Source organism: Cheilinus undulatus, linkage group 15 (genome assembly GCF_018320785.1).
Source record: "Cheilinus undulatus linkage group 15, ASM1832078v1, whole genome shotgun sequence".
Taxonomy (NCBI): domain Eukaryota; kingdom Metazoa; phylum Chordata; class Actinopteri; order Labriformes; family Labridae; genus Cheilinus; species Cheilinus undulatus.
Window position 1 is genome coordinate 31,273,213 of NC_054879.1, and position 19,955 is coordinate 31,293,167.

General features: G+C 39.0%; 1 protein-coding gene across 1 annotated transcript in view; it reads right to left on the reverse strand.

Annotated features, from left to right (window-relative positions):
- sestd1 (SEC14 and spectrin domains 1) overlaps positions 1-19,955 on the reverse strand; it is a 37,952-nt gene that overhangs the window by 15,430 nt on the left and 2,567 nt on the right. The window contains exons 2-9 of the mRNA XM_041807462.1: positions 16,808-16,877; positions 16,107-16,215; positions 12,429-12,519; positions 12,213-12,326; positions 4,599-4,712; positions 4,381-4,475; positions 3,974-4,029; positions 2,213-2,284 (exon numbers count right to left, since the gene is read on the reverse strand). Of these exons, the coding sequence (XP_041663396.1) occupies positions 2,213-2,284; positions 3,974-4,029; positions 4,381-4,475; positions 4,599-4,712; positions 12,213-12,326; positions 12,429-12,519; positions 16,107-16,215; positions 16,808-16,877 (721 nt within the window). The remainder of the gene's footprint in view (positions 1-2,212; positions 2,285-3,973; positions 4,030-4,380; positions 4,476-4,598; positions 4,713-12,212; positions 12,327-12,428; positions 12,520-16,106; positions 16,216-16,807; positions 16,878-19,955) is intronic.

Consider the following 19,955-nt stretch of genomic DNA (forward strand, 5'->3'; position numbering starts at 1 on the left):
TAGTGAGTTAGCTAGTTTTAGCTAGTATTTGTTCTAAGCTTGCATCCTGTGAGTACGTCACGAAACCATTAGTAATATCAATATTTTAGCGACTTCTTTGCTCTTAATTTCTCAAGATAGTTATTGTCTAAATATTAGCTTAATTGTTTGTCAACTCAGATTTAACAGTTCATGCACTAGGTAGGCATTTTACAGGTGATAGCTTCTCATTTCTTCTCTATTTTTCAGACTGAAACCATCAACGTTAACGCACACATTTTATCAGCTGTAGCTAACTTTCATCAGCTAGCTAACTTCACAATTTGGTTTATGACGCCTAAGTGAGTCTTAATGCTGTCTTCTTGCTGCAAGATAAAAGTGAGACCTTTGTGGAAAAAAATTTGTTGCTTGCGTACAAAGTTCAAATGGCATAGGCACAGGGCTCGTCAAACTTTGATGTCTCATCACGGCATAGAATATAGTATTTTCTCCAAGACAGAAAATTCTCTCCTGTGTGTTTCCATATCCACTTGGGGCCTGGTTTGAGCAAAGGACTAGATTGGTCAAGTAGTCCTACGTATGATGATCTCTACTGAAAGTCTAAAAAAGCTGCACTTTAAAAAAAAATAGACTCGTGTTTAAAAACTGTAAAAGCTATGCTGTTTCAAATGAAATTAAACAAAAATAAGAATGTCAACCTTTATAATACCCCGGCCCAATTAAAGAACTCTGCCATTATTTGTTTGTGCAGAATACAACCCCAGTCGTTACACAAGGCATGGCTGCAAATGACTCAGTGTCGTCATTACTGGAAATATGGAGGGGGATCAGGTTAATTTATTGATATTTTACCACACTGATTTGTGCTGGGTTAGGGTTAGAATTTCTTTCTTTTTGCCTGACAAAGGTCTAGTACAGAAACTGTGAAACTGCAAAAAAAAAACAAACAAAAAAAAAAAAAATTCTTTTACACGTTGGGCTACAATTTATTGAAGATGACATTACTACGGCCATGTTGATTGCTTGTACTGACAAACAGCCAAGAGGTGAGTCACTTTATATGAAGATGATGCAAGAACTGGGGACCATATCTTCTCTTCTTTTGTGAAGGATGGTCCAGTCAGTGTATCCTGGGTTAAAGAAGATTACAAAGGAAACGATGAATCTCCTTTCCTTATTTTCTATAAAATTTGAACAGCTCTTATTATGGCTGGCACTTTAATACTTCTAGGTCATTTCACTCAGTTAGGGACCTTCCTGACCAAAACGGACTATTTGAAAAGACCTCATTATGTCTAAAGTAGATTACAAAGAAATAAAGAAAAAACATTGCTCTTCAACTGCCATTTTGTAGCCTTACCTGGGCATGTAATTCTACATCTTTTTTTTCCCCATAATTGTAAGATAATGACTATTTCACTGTTGTTTTTGCAAAATCTCAATTTATTTTTGGGTTATCTTGAGATACTGATGCTGGGTGTCCCATGCTAAAATCCTCTTCAGATCTTGAGAAAATGACAGAAATCATTGGAAAATAGCACCGTTATCACTGCTAAGCATGATAAGATCATGAGAAAACAAACTTAATTGTTAAATACATGTCCTCTCTGGGCTTCCATAGACTTGAACTCCTTAGTCCATATATTATAAGTATGATCAGGGAAAAATGTAAGATAAAACATGTTTCATTGTAATTTAATTACCCATAGCTTACACTCTTATTTCACTTTCTACTTCGCTGTGAAAAAAGCTTTTAGTCTTAAGACTGAATGATTAGTTTGGCAAACATTGTGCTGTCTCAGGTAACAAGTTTGGCTGATGTTGCTTGAGTGCAAGCTTCCCAAAAATCCAATTAAGAGCGAGACAAAGTCGATAGCATTAGCCTGAAGTCAAAGTGGGGAAAACACAAAATGAGAACGGTGGATTGTTTCTGCCGTGTGAGCATCTGACGTTGCTGTGCTTGATGCAGAAACATGAGGACAAAGAGGCTTTAACAGAGGAATAATTCACTGAGTATTGTGCCCTCTTGGTCTACTTCATACTGTAGTGCCATATGTGGTACTCTAGAATGGCTGAATAGCTGCATTCAACTTTTTATTTCCCACAATAGCTAAGTGCAAAACAATTCTGATAGCAGTCATGTATTCTTGTCCTTTTCTATCACATATCCACCCATCGGTGTGAGCTGGACCAGCACAGTGACACCTAGTTTGGCTGACAGCTGTGTCCTCACCTCCCTGTCCTCCTCCGCCTCCCTCCGAGCCATTAAAACGACGCTGCTGCAGCTCCGACAGCAGCTCATGACCTGCAGACAGAGAGAGAGACAGAAGGGTTGGCTCCAGATTTAAAAGCCTGTTGTAAAAGCATTTGAAACAATAACACACCAGTGTTTGCGTACACCATGTTATATTATGAAAGGAGCTGGTAGAGGGAGGAGGGTGGTACCGCAAACAAAGACTCCTTTCACCTCTCCCCGACACTCAGACACAGGCTGCTCAGTACAGTTAACACAACCGTCCATCATTCATCCATCTTTAGTGTCTATTTAGCTCCAGGTCGTGGTGGCGGCAGACTAAGTACCTAAAACCTCTTCTCTTTAGGTCAGGGTGAGCCTGGACACCCTTTCACAGATCCTTAATGGGTGCTTAGATTCACAGTTACATTTTTAAAACCACTACCCTGAGCTCATGACCACAAATGGTGAGGAAAACATAGATGAGCAGTTCTGCACACAGTAAACAGGCAGGTTAAAAATAGGATTCTGGTTGACCTATTATGCCAGCAGCTTCAGCTCCTTTTCCACCTCTTCTGCACTGCTCTGCAAGGAGAAACTCCTTTAATTTAAGAGGAGTCTCTTTCATAATGTAAATCAGGAATAAAAAGGTGATCAATGATCGACTGTTTTTAAATCAAAGGCCTACTACCTGTAGTGTTACTGTATTAATTCCTCCTGTTCTTACATGCCACTAAGATTGTCTAAATTTTCAATTATTTGATACTTTTGGTTGAAAGTGTTTAATGACAAGTGGTATTGCAAAGAAACTAAGCATTTGAAAACTACATTTCAGTAAGGAACACTCTTGTCATACATTTAACCATTTTATTCCAAAATGGATATACAGTTTTACTTGGCAGAGAAGGTTCTGCTCAAAAGTTGTTCCCTCAAGCAGCACGCTTTGACTTTCCAGGGAGTGCATGGCTTGAAACCCCCTTATGGATGGATACATTTATGATGATTCATATCTAATACAATAAAATTAGTTCAAAAGCAATTCATCTATAGTAGCATGAATCTGAATTTTATGGTGCAACAAGCTTTATGCTATGAAGGAGGAGGCTGGGGTGGAGTACGTTAAGCTTTGCCAGCAGCAGATGTTGCATCATGCAAGCAAGAATCAGTGAGAAGTACATGACATAATAAATACACCACTGTGTTGAGAAAAAGAGCTGTGATTAGCTGTGTGAACTAGGAGGTGATGTTTAGGATCAGCTGGCCATTAGCTGATCACAGCTGGACATATGACTACCATGTCCTGCATGAACCAACACTAGGCTTCATGTATTTTATGAGACAGGTGCTGGGAGAGAAAAAATTCACTAAAAGTTGTAAGCAGAATCCTACACATAGTCTACAGGGTTGATTTATACTTTTAAACATCCAATATTAAAGTTACAATAGGACAATAATAGGTGGGAAGTAATGTTAAAATATCTTCAGCAAAGCGTCATAGCTAATAAAATAAGTTGAACACGGTATTTTGTAAATAAGTCTATGATGCATTTTATAATATCAGTAATGGGAACAAAAATCCAGTGTCTTTGTTATTACACACTGTATTGGACAAAAACAAATGGATTATTTTCAAAGTTACAGCCTCTAAAGTAAAAAAAGATACCCTTTTCAAGTCTTCGTTTTACAGTAGTGAAAGAAAGGTTCATTAACAATGATATTAGAAACAGTTAACTTAATGATTGAGTAAAAAATGATATTTACCAGTCTGAAGAACAGTTTCAGGGTCAAAAGATGGTAATAGAGCGCAGTCAGCTGACCTGCAGAAGAACGAAAGGCATGTTGTTCAATACCACAAAGGCTTTGAGGGATTTGAGATTAAGACCATCCTAAAAAAGCAACAAAGTTAAGGGTGCATACTTGTTCCAACCAACAACAATTTGCCCTTCCTCTCATACTTTGTCTTGTGTCTGCAAATTTATTTCCAGTGATGGCAAAGTAGCTTGCAAGATTTCCCTGCTCATGACTTGGCATTTTATTTCCAATCTAAAATGTCCTGGTTTGATTATCTAATATGAAGAAAGAATTTAAAAACTGAATAAATGGATATGATGATCCCCACAACTTTAACTGTAACTGTGTCTGTGTTCTATGCGAGTCTGTGCTCGTACTTTTCCTTGTCAACTGAGCTGCTCTTGTCACTCTCATTGATGATCGACAGCTCGTCCAGCAGCGACGTCGATTCCTTTGTAAACTTCTCAAAAACCTGCAGCAAATGAAAAATAGAGAACAAATCTGGTAATACTTGATTGAGCCAAATTACAAGAGTAACAACACTGTTAAAATATGACTCATTAAATCAATCAAAATTATAAAAAAAGAAACAGACCAGTCTCTTGTTGAGCCAGTCGCTGTGGTCGTAGTCCAGACTTCCTCCGAAATCATCAGTTAGCTGACATGGTTCAATATAACGAGTCAGCTTATTGGCCGACACCAGGATCACCTGAGAGGGAGAAGAGGAAATAATCCACGATCAGTTTTATTTAGTGGTAAGCAGGTCTGACCACAGAAATGGCTGGGACCCTGAAAAAAAAAAAACAGTGAATGATCCATCCACAGTTGTGATTTATTTAAAGTGTGAATGGATCAGTAGCATCTGTGTTAGCCTCCTAGCTAACAGTTACCTAATTTTAAAACTGGAAAGTCTGTCAAGCTATTATTGCCTCTCATGTTGACATTGGTAAATTGTGCCACTTTTAACATCTTTTAACCACTTCTGCCACCTATAACCTATTTTTACCACTTATTTTTGCCACTTTACTGAATCAGATTCAGAATCTCCTTTATTGTCATTGCACAGGGTTTTAACCCATTTTTACCACTTAACGCATCTTTTTGCCACTGTTACTCAATTTTTGTCCATTTTTGCTACCGATAACTGATTATATATGCTTTAGCCCCTTATATGCCACTTTACATCCTCCTTCACTACTGTTTGCATATTAACTCATTTTTGTGTCATTTTTTCACTTGAAACATTATTTTGCCACCTTTTTGCCACTTTAATCCAATTTTTTCAAGTTTAACCAGTGATAACAAATTTCACCACATTTATGCCATTTCCACCCCTCTTTAGCCAGTTTTAAAGGTGCAGTGTGTAAAACTGAATATCAACATCTAGAAGTGGGTTCTAGATTGCATTGCTCTGCTGGAAACTGTGGCAACCAGTTGAATTTAATGTGTATCTGTAATGTGAATACAATACAATAAAATACAATAACTTTATTTATCCTTTATTCCTTTTTTCCTCTATGTTATCATGGAAACATGTAAAAATCCAAAATGGTGGCATCCATGGAAGGGACCCTCCCTATGTATAAATTAAAGGTTTATTCTGAGTTTTTTTTTTTTTTTTTTTTCAAAATAGCTTTTTTTTAATTTAGATGACACTTATTTAGATAGACCGTCTTATAAATTTTTGCTTTATTTTACCAAGTTTGTTCAGCTGAATGCTACTAGGCTAAATATTACACACTGCACCTTTAACCTATTATTGCCACTTTAAAGTTTTGTTTGCCACCTTTTTGCCACTATTAGCCCATTTTTTGCTATTTTTGGCACTTGTAACTCATTTCCATCACTTTTTTGCCACTTTAGCACAAGTTTTTCCACTATATTTTACCACTTTCAGGCCATTTTCGCCACTTGCTGTCCTTTTTTGCATCATTTAATTTAATTGTTTTTCCACTAGAGCTATTACTGTTTCTACTTTATTTTCTGGCATCCTGCCGTCTGACATTTCTTATCCAAATGGTTTAGTACAATGTTACCATCCACATTGTCAAGGGGTTTACATCTTGAAAAAAAGGTTATTTTTCACTACGGCATACATAAAGAAATAAATTTAATTATTTGTTGATTTGATAAGAATGATTATTATTCAGGTTAAAAATAAAATATGGATACTACAGTGAAACTTTTTAATGGATCATGATTTTGCTGACCCCCCACATTTGGCAGAGCCCCAGAAAGCTTTACCCTTGATTCCTTCTTATGGGCAGTCTTGGAAGTAAGAATTAAGGTATTTAGATGCACTTTAAAAGGCTGCTACTGACTGTTATTTTGACTAAACTGAGAGAGAAATAACTTTGCTCTTTAAAGAAAACTTATCAGGCATCCTCCCTTTCTTGCTTCTTGGCTCCTAAGCTCAAAAACAACAAAGGTTTGCCAGATAGTTTCATCACACTGAAAAAAATCCTCATGAAATAAAAATTGTTTATTGCGAAATAGAAAACTGAAGTAGAACAGCCTTTAAGCCCCAACATTGGCTCTGACAGTAAATATTATCCCACAAACAGCTGCATATTTATTGCTAGAGTTACTAACTGTTGGATTATTTCAGCCTGGTGTGAAAACTCATAATCAGTTTTATTTACAGCATTATTGCCACTTTTATTGCTCCCACATTTCTGTTCTGTCTTCTCAGTAATAAACTGCCTACTTGACTTATTATGCCTAACTAATATTAAGCTGTTACTTAATTATGTCTATGCATAATGGGCCAGCTGAGATGCTTAGTGTAATAAATAAGTAATGTCTTCACAAATGCTCTTGTATCCCGTTAACTGAAGGAGCTAAGAGGAGCCATATTGAGCCAACAAAAACTAGTCCATGTGGTTTGTTATAAAGCTCAGGCACATTACTTCTAAATCCCTGCTATTTGTTGAGTCAGTATTTGAGGACAGGCATTTTGGGGAGACGTAATTATAGTCTGTGGAGTTGAACAGCTTAGGAAGGTTTCTAGCATGGTACAATGACCTTGAGGCATTTATGGGACATCATGATGGGATATAATCAAATACCCATAATGCAAATGTATCATAAAAAAACACCAGAAGAGCATATCTAGTTCTGCAATTCTACCTGTAGTTAAAAAAAGATATCGAACTCCATGACAACTGGTTTTATATCACTGATTTAAGCCTGTATCATATATTTGTATGAGTGTGGGTGAGAGTGTATTCGTGATGTACTGTTCTGAGCTGCTGTGTTATCTGAGTTAGAGTCTAGTGATGTTTCAAAACTGAGTGATGAACGCAAATGTAAACTAGCTTATACAGTCTCTGGTACAATCAATCAAATGGCAACATTTATATTTAAAATTGTGCATGATGGTCCCTTTACAAAAAAAATAAGAATAAAATGTATTAAATTATTTATAAGGCCCAGTTGTCTCATGATTACAGTGCCTATAAAAAATTTTTCACCCTTTTATTGATTTTCTAAACCAATCATGGTCAATATATTTGGCTTTTTTGACAAAAACTCTTAAATGTCAAAGTGAAAAAAGATTTCTACAAAGTAATGTCAATTCAATAACAATATGTAATGTAAAATAAGTGACTGCATAAATATTTACCCCCTTTAACGTGACACACCTAATTCAACAGAGGCCCAGATAAAAGGTGTGGGGATCGCCTGAGTACAGTGAATGTGTCTCAAGTTACTGAAGTATAAAGACACCTGTGCCTGGAAGGTCCAGTCACAGGTTCATCAGTATTCCTGGCCACCATTACACCATGAAGACAAAAGAACACCCCAAGCAACTTAGAGACAAGATTTTTAAAGTATAAGTCAGGGGATGGATGCAAAACAGTTTCCAAGTCACTTAACATCCCCAGGAGTTCAGTTAAATCCATCATCAAAGAATGGAACGAGTATGACACGTTTAAATCTACCTAGATCAGGACGTCCTCACAAACTGAGTGACAGTGCAAGAAGGAGACTAGTAAAGAGAACACCAAGACAACTCTTAAGAGAGTAACAAACTTCAGCAGCTCAACTCAGCTAGAGTTCACCAGTGTCATGCAGGAGACTCCATGGTCAAGTGGAAGAAAGTTCTTTGGTCTGATGAGACCAAAATGGTGCTTTTTGGACATCAGACAAGACAGCAATCACTGCACATCACCACTGTGAAGCACAGTGGTGGCAGCATCAGACTGTGGGGGATGCTTCTCAGCAGCGAGAACTTAAAGGCTTGTAAAGGTAAAGGTAAAATAAAAACAGGAAACCCTGGAGGACAATCTTGTTCAGTCTGCAAGAGAACTACAGCTTGGGAGAATATTTATTTTCCAGCAAGACAATGACTTGACTTGAATGAAGCATACAGAGGAAGCTGCACAGATATAGTTTAAAGACAACAAGGTGAATGTTCTCAATCCAGTAGAAAGTCTGTGGCAGAACTTGAAAAGGGATGTTCATGCCTGTTCCCCTGTGCAACCTGACAGAGCTTGAGCAGTTCTTCAAAGAGGAATTGAGTGTGTCCAGATATGAAAGCCTGACAAAGACCGATCCACAAAAAAATTTAACAAAAAAGCAAAATTATATTGACCATGAATTTATTTATAAAATCAATAAAAGAGTAAAACATCCAAGGAGTGTTGGACCTGAAAAATCAACATCAGTTGACCCCTAAATCTGAGTTACTTAATAGCTTGACTTCCTTAGTCTTTTTACCAAGAACTTTAAATGCATTAGTCAAAATTATGACCATACTTGAGGCCATGTCTTAGATATTTTTATTCATAGGGTCTGATCACAGACTAAATCTCAAGACTTGCTTCAGTCTGACCGGGGCTCCCGGATCACAAGACCAACCAGCTTCTAAAAGTCAGTGTTTACAAACAGCCTACAGGTTTATGAGAGGTTTTATGAAAGATCACCATCTCTATAGAAGCACTTACCATGTTTCTTCACATGTTAATTTAAATGCCGTGAGTTTTATCTTCTCAAATCGTCTCATCACTTCTTAAATCACTCTGCTGTGCTCGTGTATGAAAGGCTGCTTTTCAAATAAACATGCAGACAGCTGCTATGAGTCTGTCCTCCAGTTGTCACTGCAGCAGATGATGACGAGGAAACTTGACTCAACTCTCTAACAGCATGTTTATTTAAACATTGGGTCAGACTATGGAGCAGCTGAAAGACACACACCCCACTGTGACATCCACACACAAACTCCATAGTTAAGATGAGTCACATTTTAACACCGAAAACGGAATCTCCCTCCTAACAGCTGTGAGCGTAAGTATGAAAATAACAACAGAAGATGATCACTCCTTAAAGGTTTAATAATTCACAGACTCCACTCAAAAAGCACTAAAGATTTCTTCAATCCAAACCTAGTCAATCCAAACCCACTGCTTTTCAGCAATCAGCACACCAACCAGCAGCACACAATCAGAAACCCATTTTAACTAACAATAAGTCATCTCAGCATTGACTGTGATGGGATTATCTATCTGCAGCAACTTTCCATAGACCCAGCAACTTGCTCCCGTTACCGTGGCAACAATTGTAGAGCCAACATGGCTACTGAAATCTGGGTCACAGCGACTACTGATCTCTGCCGGTAAAACCATCTGTTATAATAGAGAAAGGGGGCTGCCCAAAAATCTCACACATACACAAAAGCACACCTTCATTGCTGGCTCAGATTTCCCCAGCAGGGCGGTGGATGATGCTGAAGGTTAGGCTCATTTCCTCTGTTTTATAGATGGAACCAATACAATTCAATCAAGTAACCGTGACTGCACATGTTTTGGACCAAACTGTCCCCATCAGAGCAAAAATAGAAAACACAGAGGGTCTGTTTGCCTCGGAGGTTATTTGAAATTTGAATCAGGACGGGCAGTTCACACTGTTTCTTATCCTCTCATGACACCAGGCGTTTCCACTTTGGCCTTGAGTGCAGCAGTTCTGAAAGCTCAACTTCCTTTGAACGTAGCAGGAAAGAAGAATTCTGAAGAATACAAAAAAGTACAAAGCTTTCCACCCTTAAGTACCAGCATGTACATATCACCAGACTATCTACCACTTGAGGCTGTATTGGTGCTATAGACTGTATAAAAATGGACATAGTCTGAGTGACATCAACTAGGAGAGAAAAGGAGTGAGGGGGCATCTCACTGACCAGAGCAAGGTCAACAACTGCTAAGGCCCATGGTACGTAAAAGTCGCCAACGCTCTGCTGATTCCAGCTGAAGAGTTCTGAACTTCCACTGGCATTAATTTAAGCACAAAACTGTGGTAGGAGCTTCATGGAATTGGTTTCAAAGGCCAAACAGCTGAATGCAAAGCTACACATCACAAAGCCAAATACAGGGCATGGATGGAGCGGTGTAAAGCACATCGACATGGACTCTGAAACAGTGGGAACATGTTCTGTTGAGTGATGATTCACACTCCTCTGTTTGGCAGTCAGATGGATGAGTCTGGGTTTGGCAGATGCCAGGAGAACGTTACCTGTGTGACTGCATTGTGCCAACTGTGAAATTTGGTGAAGAGGGATAATGGTATGAGGCTGTTTTTCAGGGTTTGGGCTAAGGCCAATCTTAATGCTTCAGCCTATCAATGGGGCTTTTCAATTGCACTGAGGCCATGTCCACACAGAGACTCAAACGATATATTGCTATTTCGTTTTGAAAACGTTTTCCGTAAAGACAGGATTGTTCCAGGAAATGTCCGCATAAGCACAGAACCATTGAAAACCACTGAAAACGTTGTAGTATATATTCCAAGCCTGTGAGTGGTGCTATAACGCTGCCATGGAAGTGCACCAAAAGAGAGAAGAAGATCACAGAAAACTGCCCTGAACTTTCTCCTGGTTGCCCTTCTGGTTGTTCTCCCCGGTGGATTAAAGAACATCTGGTGTATGCTGTTCTCAGTAGTGGTAAAGGACCATCAGATATTGCTGTACAAGCCATAACAAGCTCAATAGCTTCTGCAGCACAAACACAACCCTGTAATCCACCATTGTCATTTTGTTTGATTCATGCATGCAGCTTAAGTTGGCGGTGCTATGTATGATTAAATGTTTCAAGAAAGGCTGTCCACACGGAGACGAAAAAGTAAGCGTTTACAGATTTGTTCACTCTGGGACCCAGTTTCAAAAAGTAGTGTTTACAGCCTCGCAAAACGCCATTTTCGTGTGGATGAAACGCAGATACCACAAGAAACTTTTGTGTATACTCCTGAATTTGTCTCCGTGTGGATGGGGCCTGAGCAGCTTGTCTCTACTTGGTTTGACATGGCATGGCAGCCTAGCACAGCAGGGGATTTGCTTTTCCCGCACAACCAAGCTACCCATTTGAGGGCGTGGCTAACGCTGATGATGCAGCATTTTACTTTACCAGAAGAAGAAGCACCCAGTGTTTCTGTTTTTCTATTCCAACATGACAGTGCCCCAGTGCAAAATGCAAGGACTATAAAGACATGGTGTGATGAGTTTTGTGCAGAAGAACTTCACTTGGACGCACAGAGCCCTGACCTCAACCTCATCCAGCACCTTTGGGATGAAATGAAGGTCAGAGCCTGACCTCATAAATGAATGACTGGGCACAAATTCCCACATAAACACTCCACAATCTTGTAGAAAGCCTTCCAAAAAGAGTGGAGTCTGTAATAGCTACAAAAGGGGGCAACTCCATATTAATGTACATGTATTTGAAAACATTGTCATGACAGTCCCTGTTGGTGTAATGGGCAGGCAGCCAAATACTTTGGTCCATACCTGTGGGCACATGGCACATGCATAGCTGACCTGTGTTGGTTTGGAAGGTTATGAAATTATCAAACCTTGAAAGGGCAGTATAAAAATCTTGCACCAAAACATCACGATTCTTTAAACTTCAGGCAATGAAAAGCCTGAGATCACAAAAGAAAACTCAAATCCAAAACAACACTTTAATGTTGAGAGAAGCTTTTCTGGACTGAGCTGAACTCAAGCTCAATTACAGATCTAAACCTCAACAAATACCCTAAGTGTTTGTCAGAAGGAAGAAAAAATCTGAGAGACTGTCTGGAGTTCATGTCAAAGATGTCCTTTCTGAATAATGTACATAATCAAAATCTACATAAATCTGTAAGATCTTAGTGTATGAGAGTGTTAAACATACACAAAATACCCCAAAGCAAATTACTGAACAAATGCTTGGAGACTCACCTCGAAGCCAAGGCGGTCTTTCTCCTTCCAGAAGCAGAAGTGTGTGACCTTCTTATCCCAGAATTCATCTGGCTTCACCACACAGACCAGAGACACTTCAGCTGGAATCACATTCTGAAACAGCAACAACACCATCACCATCCTCCTCTTTTAAATATCAACACAAAGCACAGCGGTCATGTATGTCATTAGTGGGAGCTAATTATATGTTTGTACCTGTAACATGAGCACCACGGTCTTCACAGTGTTCCACTGAGACTTTCTTCCATCCACGATGACGGTGAAACCACGAGCCTTACACTTATCACTGTGAAGGAGAGAGGACAGATTTTATAGAACAAGGTGGAAGGCATTGCCCTTTCCAGTGGGTTAGCCCCAGTTTGCTGCATTTTTTCCTTTGAAATCTGTGTGTAAATCAAGTTGAAAGTGATGGCTGCCTTAGAAGAGTAAAAGTTCTGCATTCATGTCCATTAAGTGATTGGTTTCGGTGTGCTCTAGTTCACGAATGCTTCCCCGGATTTACTTTGGAGCTCTCACACGAACCAGCCAAGTTTTCCACCAGTTACAGATTAGTATTATATTCAACAGTTGTTGGAGGGTGCACACTGCACAATAGATGTCAAAAAAAGAAGTAAAATGAAAAAAATGCAAAGATTACATACAACTTTTACATTTTTTAATATGATCCTTCATGTCAGTTTTCATGTACATGTTTAATATTGGACAGCTGGCTGTTAATAAAACTGCCTGTGTGACATCTGGTCCTTGTGGATTTGACACAGAACTGACTTTGTTATTGTTATTTCTTAACTGGAAAAAGTATTGAGACACTAAACATGTGTTGCCAATAAGATAAAAAAAAAATCATGATATGATTTTTGGTCCATATCTCCTAGGCCTTTAGAAAACTTGACACACAATAAACAAACAAACTTCTTGGAAAAAAATAACATTAAATCAAGGCCACAGTTTTTCACCTTTAACATTTTTAGGAGCTAGGGGGTCTTTTTTTTAACATGTTTTCAAAGTGTTGATGAATTTTCAGGTACTGATATCATTGTTTTGACAGTGGAAAGGCCCCTTTTCTTCATTGTAGGCTCAAATATCAACCATCTGGCTCTACCCCAAAACAGAGAGCAGGCAATCTGCATCTATGGAAATACTAAGTATACAATTTTCATGGTCAGATACATTTTCTACTTTCAGTCAAGGAAAGCAAGCAACTTTCTGGCTCCAGCTGATTACTTTTGGTAATAGAGCTTAGAAAGAAGGGAGCTTGGTCCTTGTTTGTGGAAAATGGGTATCAGAGGGGAACAAATCAGAAATTTGCTTTCAAATGTGCTTTTGTTTAGAGGCCAAATCAAGTGAGGCGCAGATGGCCTGGCAGTGAGGTTGCATGCCTTGTACGGGGGCTACAGTCCTCCGAGTGGGTGGTCTGGGTTTGAAACCGACCTGTGGTTCCTTTCCTGCATGTCATTCCTTGCTCTCTCTGCTTTTCTTTCTTCCATATTCTCTCTCATGCCCAAAAAAAAACGGGGGGAAAAGCTCAAAAGATAAATTTGAAAGCACATTCAAGTGTTAACAGAGTTGTTTTCAGTTCTGTACGAAATTTGCAATTCCACTATCAAACGTTGGGAAAGGTACTAAAATATCTGATAAGTACCATCCTAATTTTTTGCCCCACTTCTGTTGAGGTGCTACAAATATCAGTTAAAAATATGTAAGGTAAAATGAGTGATCGTACAAATATTCATCCCCTTTAAAGAGAACCTTACTCAACAGAGGTCCAGTCAAAAGGTGCTGGTAGTCTCACAATTAGTTAAACAGGGGTCACCTGAGTGCAGTGAATGTGAGTCAAGTGATTGTAGTCTAAAGACACCTGTCTTTGGAAGGTCCAGTCACTGGTTATTCAGTATTCGTGGCCACCATTACACTATGAAGACAAAAGAACACTCCAAGCAACTCAGAGAAAAGGTTACTGAAAAACTCCATGAGAGAGTGGCAAAGAGAAAGCCACTGTTGAAGAAAACTCATTTTAAATCTGGACTAGAGTTCTCCAAAAAGCATGTGGGAGACTCCTTGGTCAACTGGAAGAAAGTTATTTGGTCTGATGAGACCAAATTGGTGCTTTTTGGCCATCAGACAAGACGCTATGTTTGGCAGAGACCAAACACTGCAAATCACCACAAACAAACCATCCCTACTGTGAAGCACAGTGGTGGCAGCATCAGACTGTGGGGATGCCTCTCAACAGCCGGGCCTGGTAGGCTTGTAAAGGTATAGGGTAAAATGAATGTGGCAAAACAAAGACCTGGAGGACAATCTTATTGAGTCTGCAAGAGAACTACAGCTTGGGAGAAGATTGATTTTCCTGCAAAACAATGACCTTAAGCACACAGCAATGGTTAAAAGACAACAAGGTGAATGCTCTGGAATGGCCGAGTCAGAGCCCAGACCTCAATCACATAGAGAATGGAGTGAAATTGCAGTGTGCAGATGTGAAAGCCTGACTGAGACCTATCCACATAGACTCAGTGCTGTGATTGCAGCCAAAGGTTCATCTACTAAATACTGACCTGAAGGGGTGAATATCTATGCAGTCACTTATTTTACATTACATACTTTTATTTAATTTACATAATTTTGTAGAAATCTGTTTTCACTTTGAGAAGATTTTTGTAAAAACAGCCAAATTATATTGACCATAATTTATTTTTTAAATTAATAAAATGGTAATAAAACATTCAAGGGGGTGTACACTTTTAGAGACACTGTAACTGACGTGGCAGACGCCAGCCAGCTTATACCCTTGCTTATTAAGTTATGGTACATTAGGCTGTGTAAAGCAAAATCAGGGTTTAGCACAGCAGATAGGCAGAGCTGGTATGTTTATTTGGACTGGTTTGAGGTAAAACTCAAGGTCATTAAAGTTACTGTCTTTGTTTAGTAGTTTGCTATGTAATTCCTATGATAAAACTGCAGTCACCATGTTACTGCTGTGTTCTTGGCTCTCAGTAATGATGACTTTATCATAATTATAACTGATGCAGAGGACTGTTTGTGCTCTGGTAGATCAGTTTTATATTTAGATAATATTATATTTGAGGTGTATACATTCATGTATTTGCTGTAGATGCTTTTATTTTTAACAGAGACAGTAATGCCAGCTCTAACAGACTTTGTTGCATTATGGGTTGCTTGCATATGTGACTGTTGTTTATATCAAGGCCTGTTTAACCTGCAGGTATTCCAAACAGATGGTGTACGGTGTTTTTGGAGAAAATAAAATCCTGATGAGTGATACAAGCTGAAAGCTGCCATCGGCAGCTGCTGATATCTTAACTGCAGTAATAAAACGGGGGACGTGATCATCTGACTGACTGCCAACAAATACTGAAAACGTTATGAATCATCCTGTCTACTTCCAAGAGCCTGAGAGGAGACTGGGAAAGTATGTGACTAAAATACAAGCTACAGAGCATGTGATTTACATTACGCTTAAACGGGAAAACCTCACTTTAGCTCAGGGATGATGAAAGTCCTTCAAACACATCACAGGAAAATCTCCCCATCAGGCCTAGAATTAATTTATCTGCTTCTTGAAATAGCATTTATGCAGGAAAGGAGTGTCTTATAGTCTGGTTTGTCTCAGATTCAGGCCAAATGTTAAGATCTACAAGACTGGAATCCTCCTCTAAGCCTTTTAGAGTAATGCTGCTGGATTCACTAAAGCCAAAGTACAGATCCAGCTCTGCTTTAGTGACAAGTTCACTCCAAACATGTCAAAGTGTTTTGAAAATGAGACTAAACAGCCTTTTGTTTCCACAGCTGCTTACAGACACATACCAGTGTCAATGTTCAGGCCAGGGCCGCTACTACTGCATGTGTGAGTACCTGGGGATGCTGAGCAGGTAGTCCAGTGTGGCGCTGAGCTCCTCCATGCTGGTCTGATCTGAGCAGAGAGGGATGGTCAGGATTAGACCACTGCGCCGGTCTTTACCCCCTAAAGAGAAACACAGCAGTAGAGAGGGAAGACACATGTGATTACAGTCTTAACTGCATGTAGCAGAGATCATACAAACCTTATACAGTTATTAAAGAAGATATGAAGACTGCAAAATAATTCAGACATTCATTTATCAACATCCTATGTGGGGATGCCTTAATCACATTTTTTGCTGCTGATACTGATCATTTATGAGTCAGTCTTATTTGCTTTTAATGTGCTAAGACCTTCTTCAACTAGCAGGGTTACCATATAACATCCTTATTAATCAGTCAACAATATGCTTTAAATGTTTTTATAACAGTTCGTAACAAAAACCGATAACAGCTTCACAGTAAGGGCAACTTATTTACCCACTCATAGATGACTTGTGTCAGTGGCAAAAACATGATTGTGGTATCCCTATATGCAATGATGATAAATGTTTGGGGGGGTGTTTGCAGTCCTAATTTCTCTAAGGTATCCCTAACAATCCCCATAAAATCATTCACAATAAAAACATTGCAAAAGTCTGATTTATTTTGCAGTAAACAAGAAAAGTACTTCATGTAAGCAAGCAATGCTTTCCCCCTCAAAATGAATGTTTTACCTGACAGAAAAGCCAGCTTCTTCCTGAGGACGGGGAGGATGGTGGTGGCTTCCATGGTTATGTTGGACATCTGTGAACACAAAAATGTAAACACAACACTTAAGAAGGTTTGGACTGGTTTACATTCAAGCCAATCTCCAGGCAGTCACAGAAACACAAGACAGTAGTCTACAGACTCAGCTTCTCAGCTGTTCATGAACTAGCTTCAACTTCAGACAGTGGTCCTCAGGCTACAGAACAAGCCCAAAGAAAAGGACATTAGACCACCAGTCAGGTACTTGTTCTGATGTTTAGGTGCTAGCCATGCAGTCTCAGCACTCATATACTCGCTGACAGCCTCATTTAATAGCTAACAGGTACAGACATCAGCCCACAAGTTTAGACACAGACCACAGTCTCAAACTGTAATAAAAAGCTCCCACACTAGTCCACATTCTGAGACACTTGATCATAACTTTGCATTGTCCCTCTTTGCATTGGTTCAAAAACTAGTCTCTACTCTCAGACACTAGCCCTCATGTTCAGACACTAACCAAAAGGTTTGATTTAGTGTGCCCTCTACAGCTCCTAACTCTGGTACAAAAGCTCCCATACTAGTCAACAATCTGAGACGGCTGTTTACAATAGATAACAGAATCATACACAAACTAAATGGTACGTACACTTGACCTTATGCACTAGACAACAGTTTTATAAACTAGCCTGCAGGTCAATACTCGGGAACAATTAGTTCATACACTAGACAACAGGTGCATACACTGGAGCAGTATGTCCATACTCCAGACAGAAGGTTCATACATTAGCCTGCAGATTTATACACTAGACCAGCAGGTTCATACATTAGCCTGCAGATTTTTACACTAGACCAGCAGGTTCATACACTAGCCAAAAGGTTCAAACAGTGGCTAGCTAAACCAATGGGTTACTACACCAGCCTGCTGGTTCATACAACTGACTATGGATTCACCTACTAGCAATCAGGCTGATTCATTAGCCACAAGTTTATACTATTGACGCACAAGTATTGATATGATCAGCAGAACGGCATCTGCAGATATGAGAATTTCTGCCAATGTACTTTGCCTATAAAAATCTGCCCATATCAGCTGTAAATATTGGCGTATGAACAATTAAATTAGTGGAGTTTTTGGTCAAACCAACAGACCTATGTCCACCGAAGTCTCTTTTCATCTTTGAATTCTTATAACCAGTATCAACTAAAATTAATTTGTAAATATTGGCATATCAGATACTGGCAAAATCCCATAACTGTGCATCCCTACCTTACACACAACACCACAAGTTCATACACTACTCCACAGGCTCTGACAACAGTTCACCGCATTTTTCCAATATGATTATACATTAGCCAGCAGATCTACTCCACAGGTAAGACAGCATCATAAATATTCTGACGCAGCCCTTAGTGTTCAACCTCTAATTCCAACAACCTCAGATACCAGAACATTACACCATCGGTCACTAGCCCACAGGTTCAAACTGAAAGTTCACGAGATAGTTAACAGGTCCACATGTTCTATAAATAGACTCAGACACCTCTCAACAGTCTAACGCTGTTATTAGTCAGTCAGCCATATCTCTATAGTTCCAGTGCTGCAGTGCAGACAGTATGGTAAAGGTTAGATGATAAGTTAAATTATTCTACAGATGTGTGGTGCCTGTCCTTCCCTCCACTCTCTATTAAGTATTTCCTGTCTCTCCTCAGCTGTCCGATCAAAAACGAAGGCAAGACGCACAAACACAAGAAGGTTTAGAATCACAAGAATCATAGCTTTCTAATGATGTGTGATATGAGAAATACTCAGACGGAGCAGTTTAGTAAATAATCCTCAATAATTCTCAGTGATAATGAGAAAACACACTGTCAGCACAGGAGCCAGACCACTGAGTTTTTAACAGGTTTCTACATGAATGTTAATTTTAACTTCAGTTAATTTTGAACTGTATTAACTGATATTAAAGCTAATGTCTCTTTTACAGGATTAATGGTTAACAGAGTTGATTTTTTTTATAAACTGTGCCCACATATGCCCATGTACTTGGCCAGGAGACTACAGACAGACTCACACAGTAACCTAAAATCTAAGACAGTAGCCCACAGGCTTCATTAGGAGCCCACATTCTCTAAAGGCTAGGTCACAACCCCAGATATGACTGTAGACTCAGACACTAGACCACATGCTCTTTACCGACTAGTTAAAAGTCAAACCTGTAATCTATGATTTAGATCAGTGGTTCCCAACCTTTATTCCTTAGGGCCCTCCCCACTCATATCTAAGAAAAGCTAGACGACCCCCCCCCCAGGACCCACTTACATTAAAAGTCATTTTATATTGTTTTCATTGTTAAAATCAACACAATAGAGCTATTTGATAGGTTTTTGACAAAAGATCTATGTATAAACTCAAGTATTATGACGGCTCATTAGGGACACTCTAGATAAATAAATAAATAGAGGAGCAGCTAATTTTCATGAAAAACTCCACATTTTCCCAAGTTTAAAAAGTTGTAAATTCATGATAAAACAACCTATGTTTTTGAATTTGAAAGTCAAATATCTATGTCAACTAAAGCTTCTAAGTTTTCAGAATCTTAAAGTAAAAGATAGCCGATTGCTTTGAGGAAAATCATACCAGATGAAGCCTTTTTGTTTGCAAAGGTCCTGCACTTTGAGAGCCTGACCAAATGAGACTTCCTATTGGGACTCATCAGTCAGGAAATACTTTGGATTTTTAGTCCAGAATAAGCCCAGCATCATTATCATCTGGGCTTTTAAGAGACATTTTTGTAAACTAGCATTATTCAACTGATGATTTCAGATTAGTTTCTGGTAGAATTTTGACTTAGACTTTCAGAATTGCAAGCCTTTACTAAAAATCATGATTTAAAAAAATAAAAATACCTATCCATATCTAATTTTGATGACATCAGAGCAGACAGAGCCCCGCGCCCCCCTGATATCTTTGGTTTCTCCCCCAAGGGGTGCACTGGACCCCAGGTTGGGGTCCCCCAATGGTTTAGATAAATGCATTCACAACCAAGAGTTAAGGTCAGGCTCTACCAGGACACTATTAAAACTGTAGCAGCATTCAAATGGCACAAGCTCCTGCTTCAGCATTATAGGAAT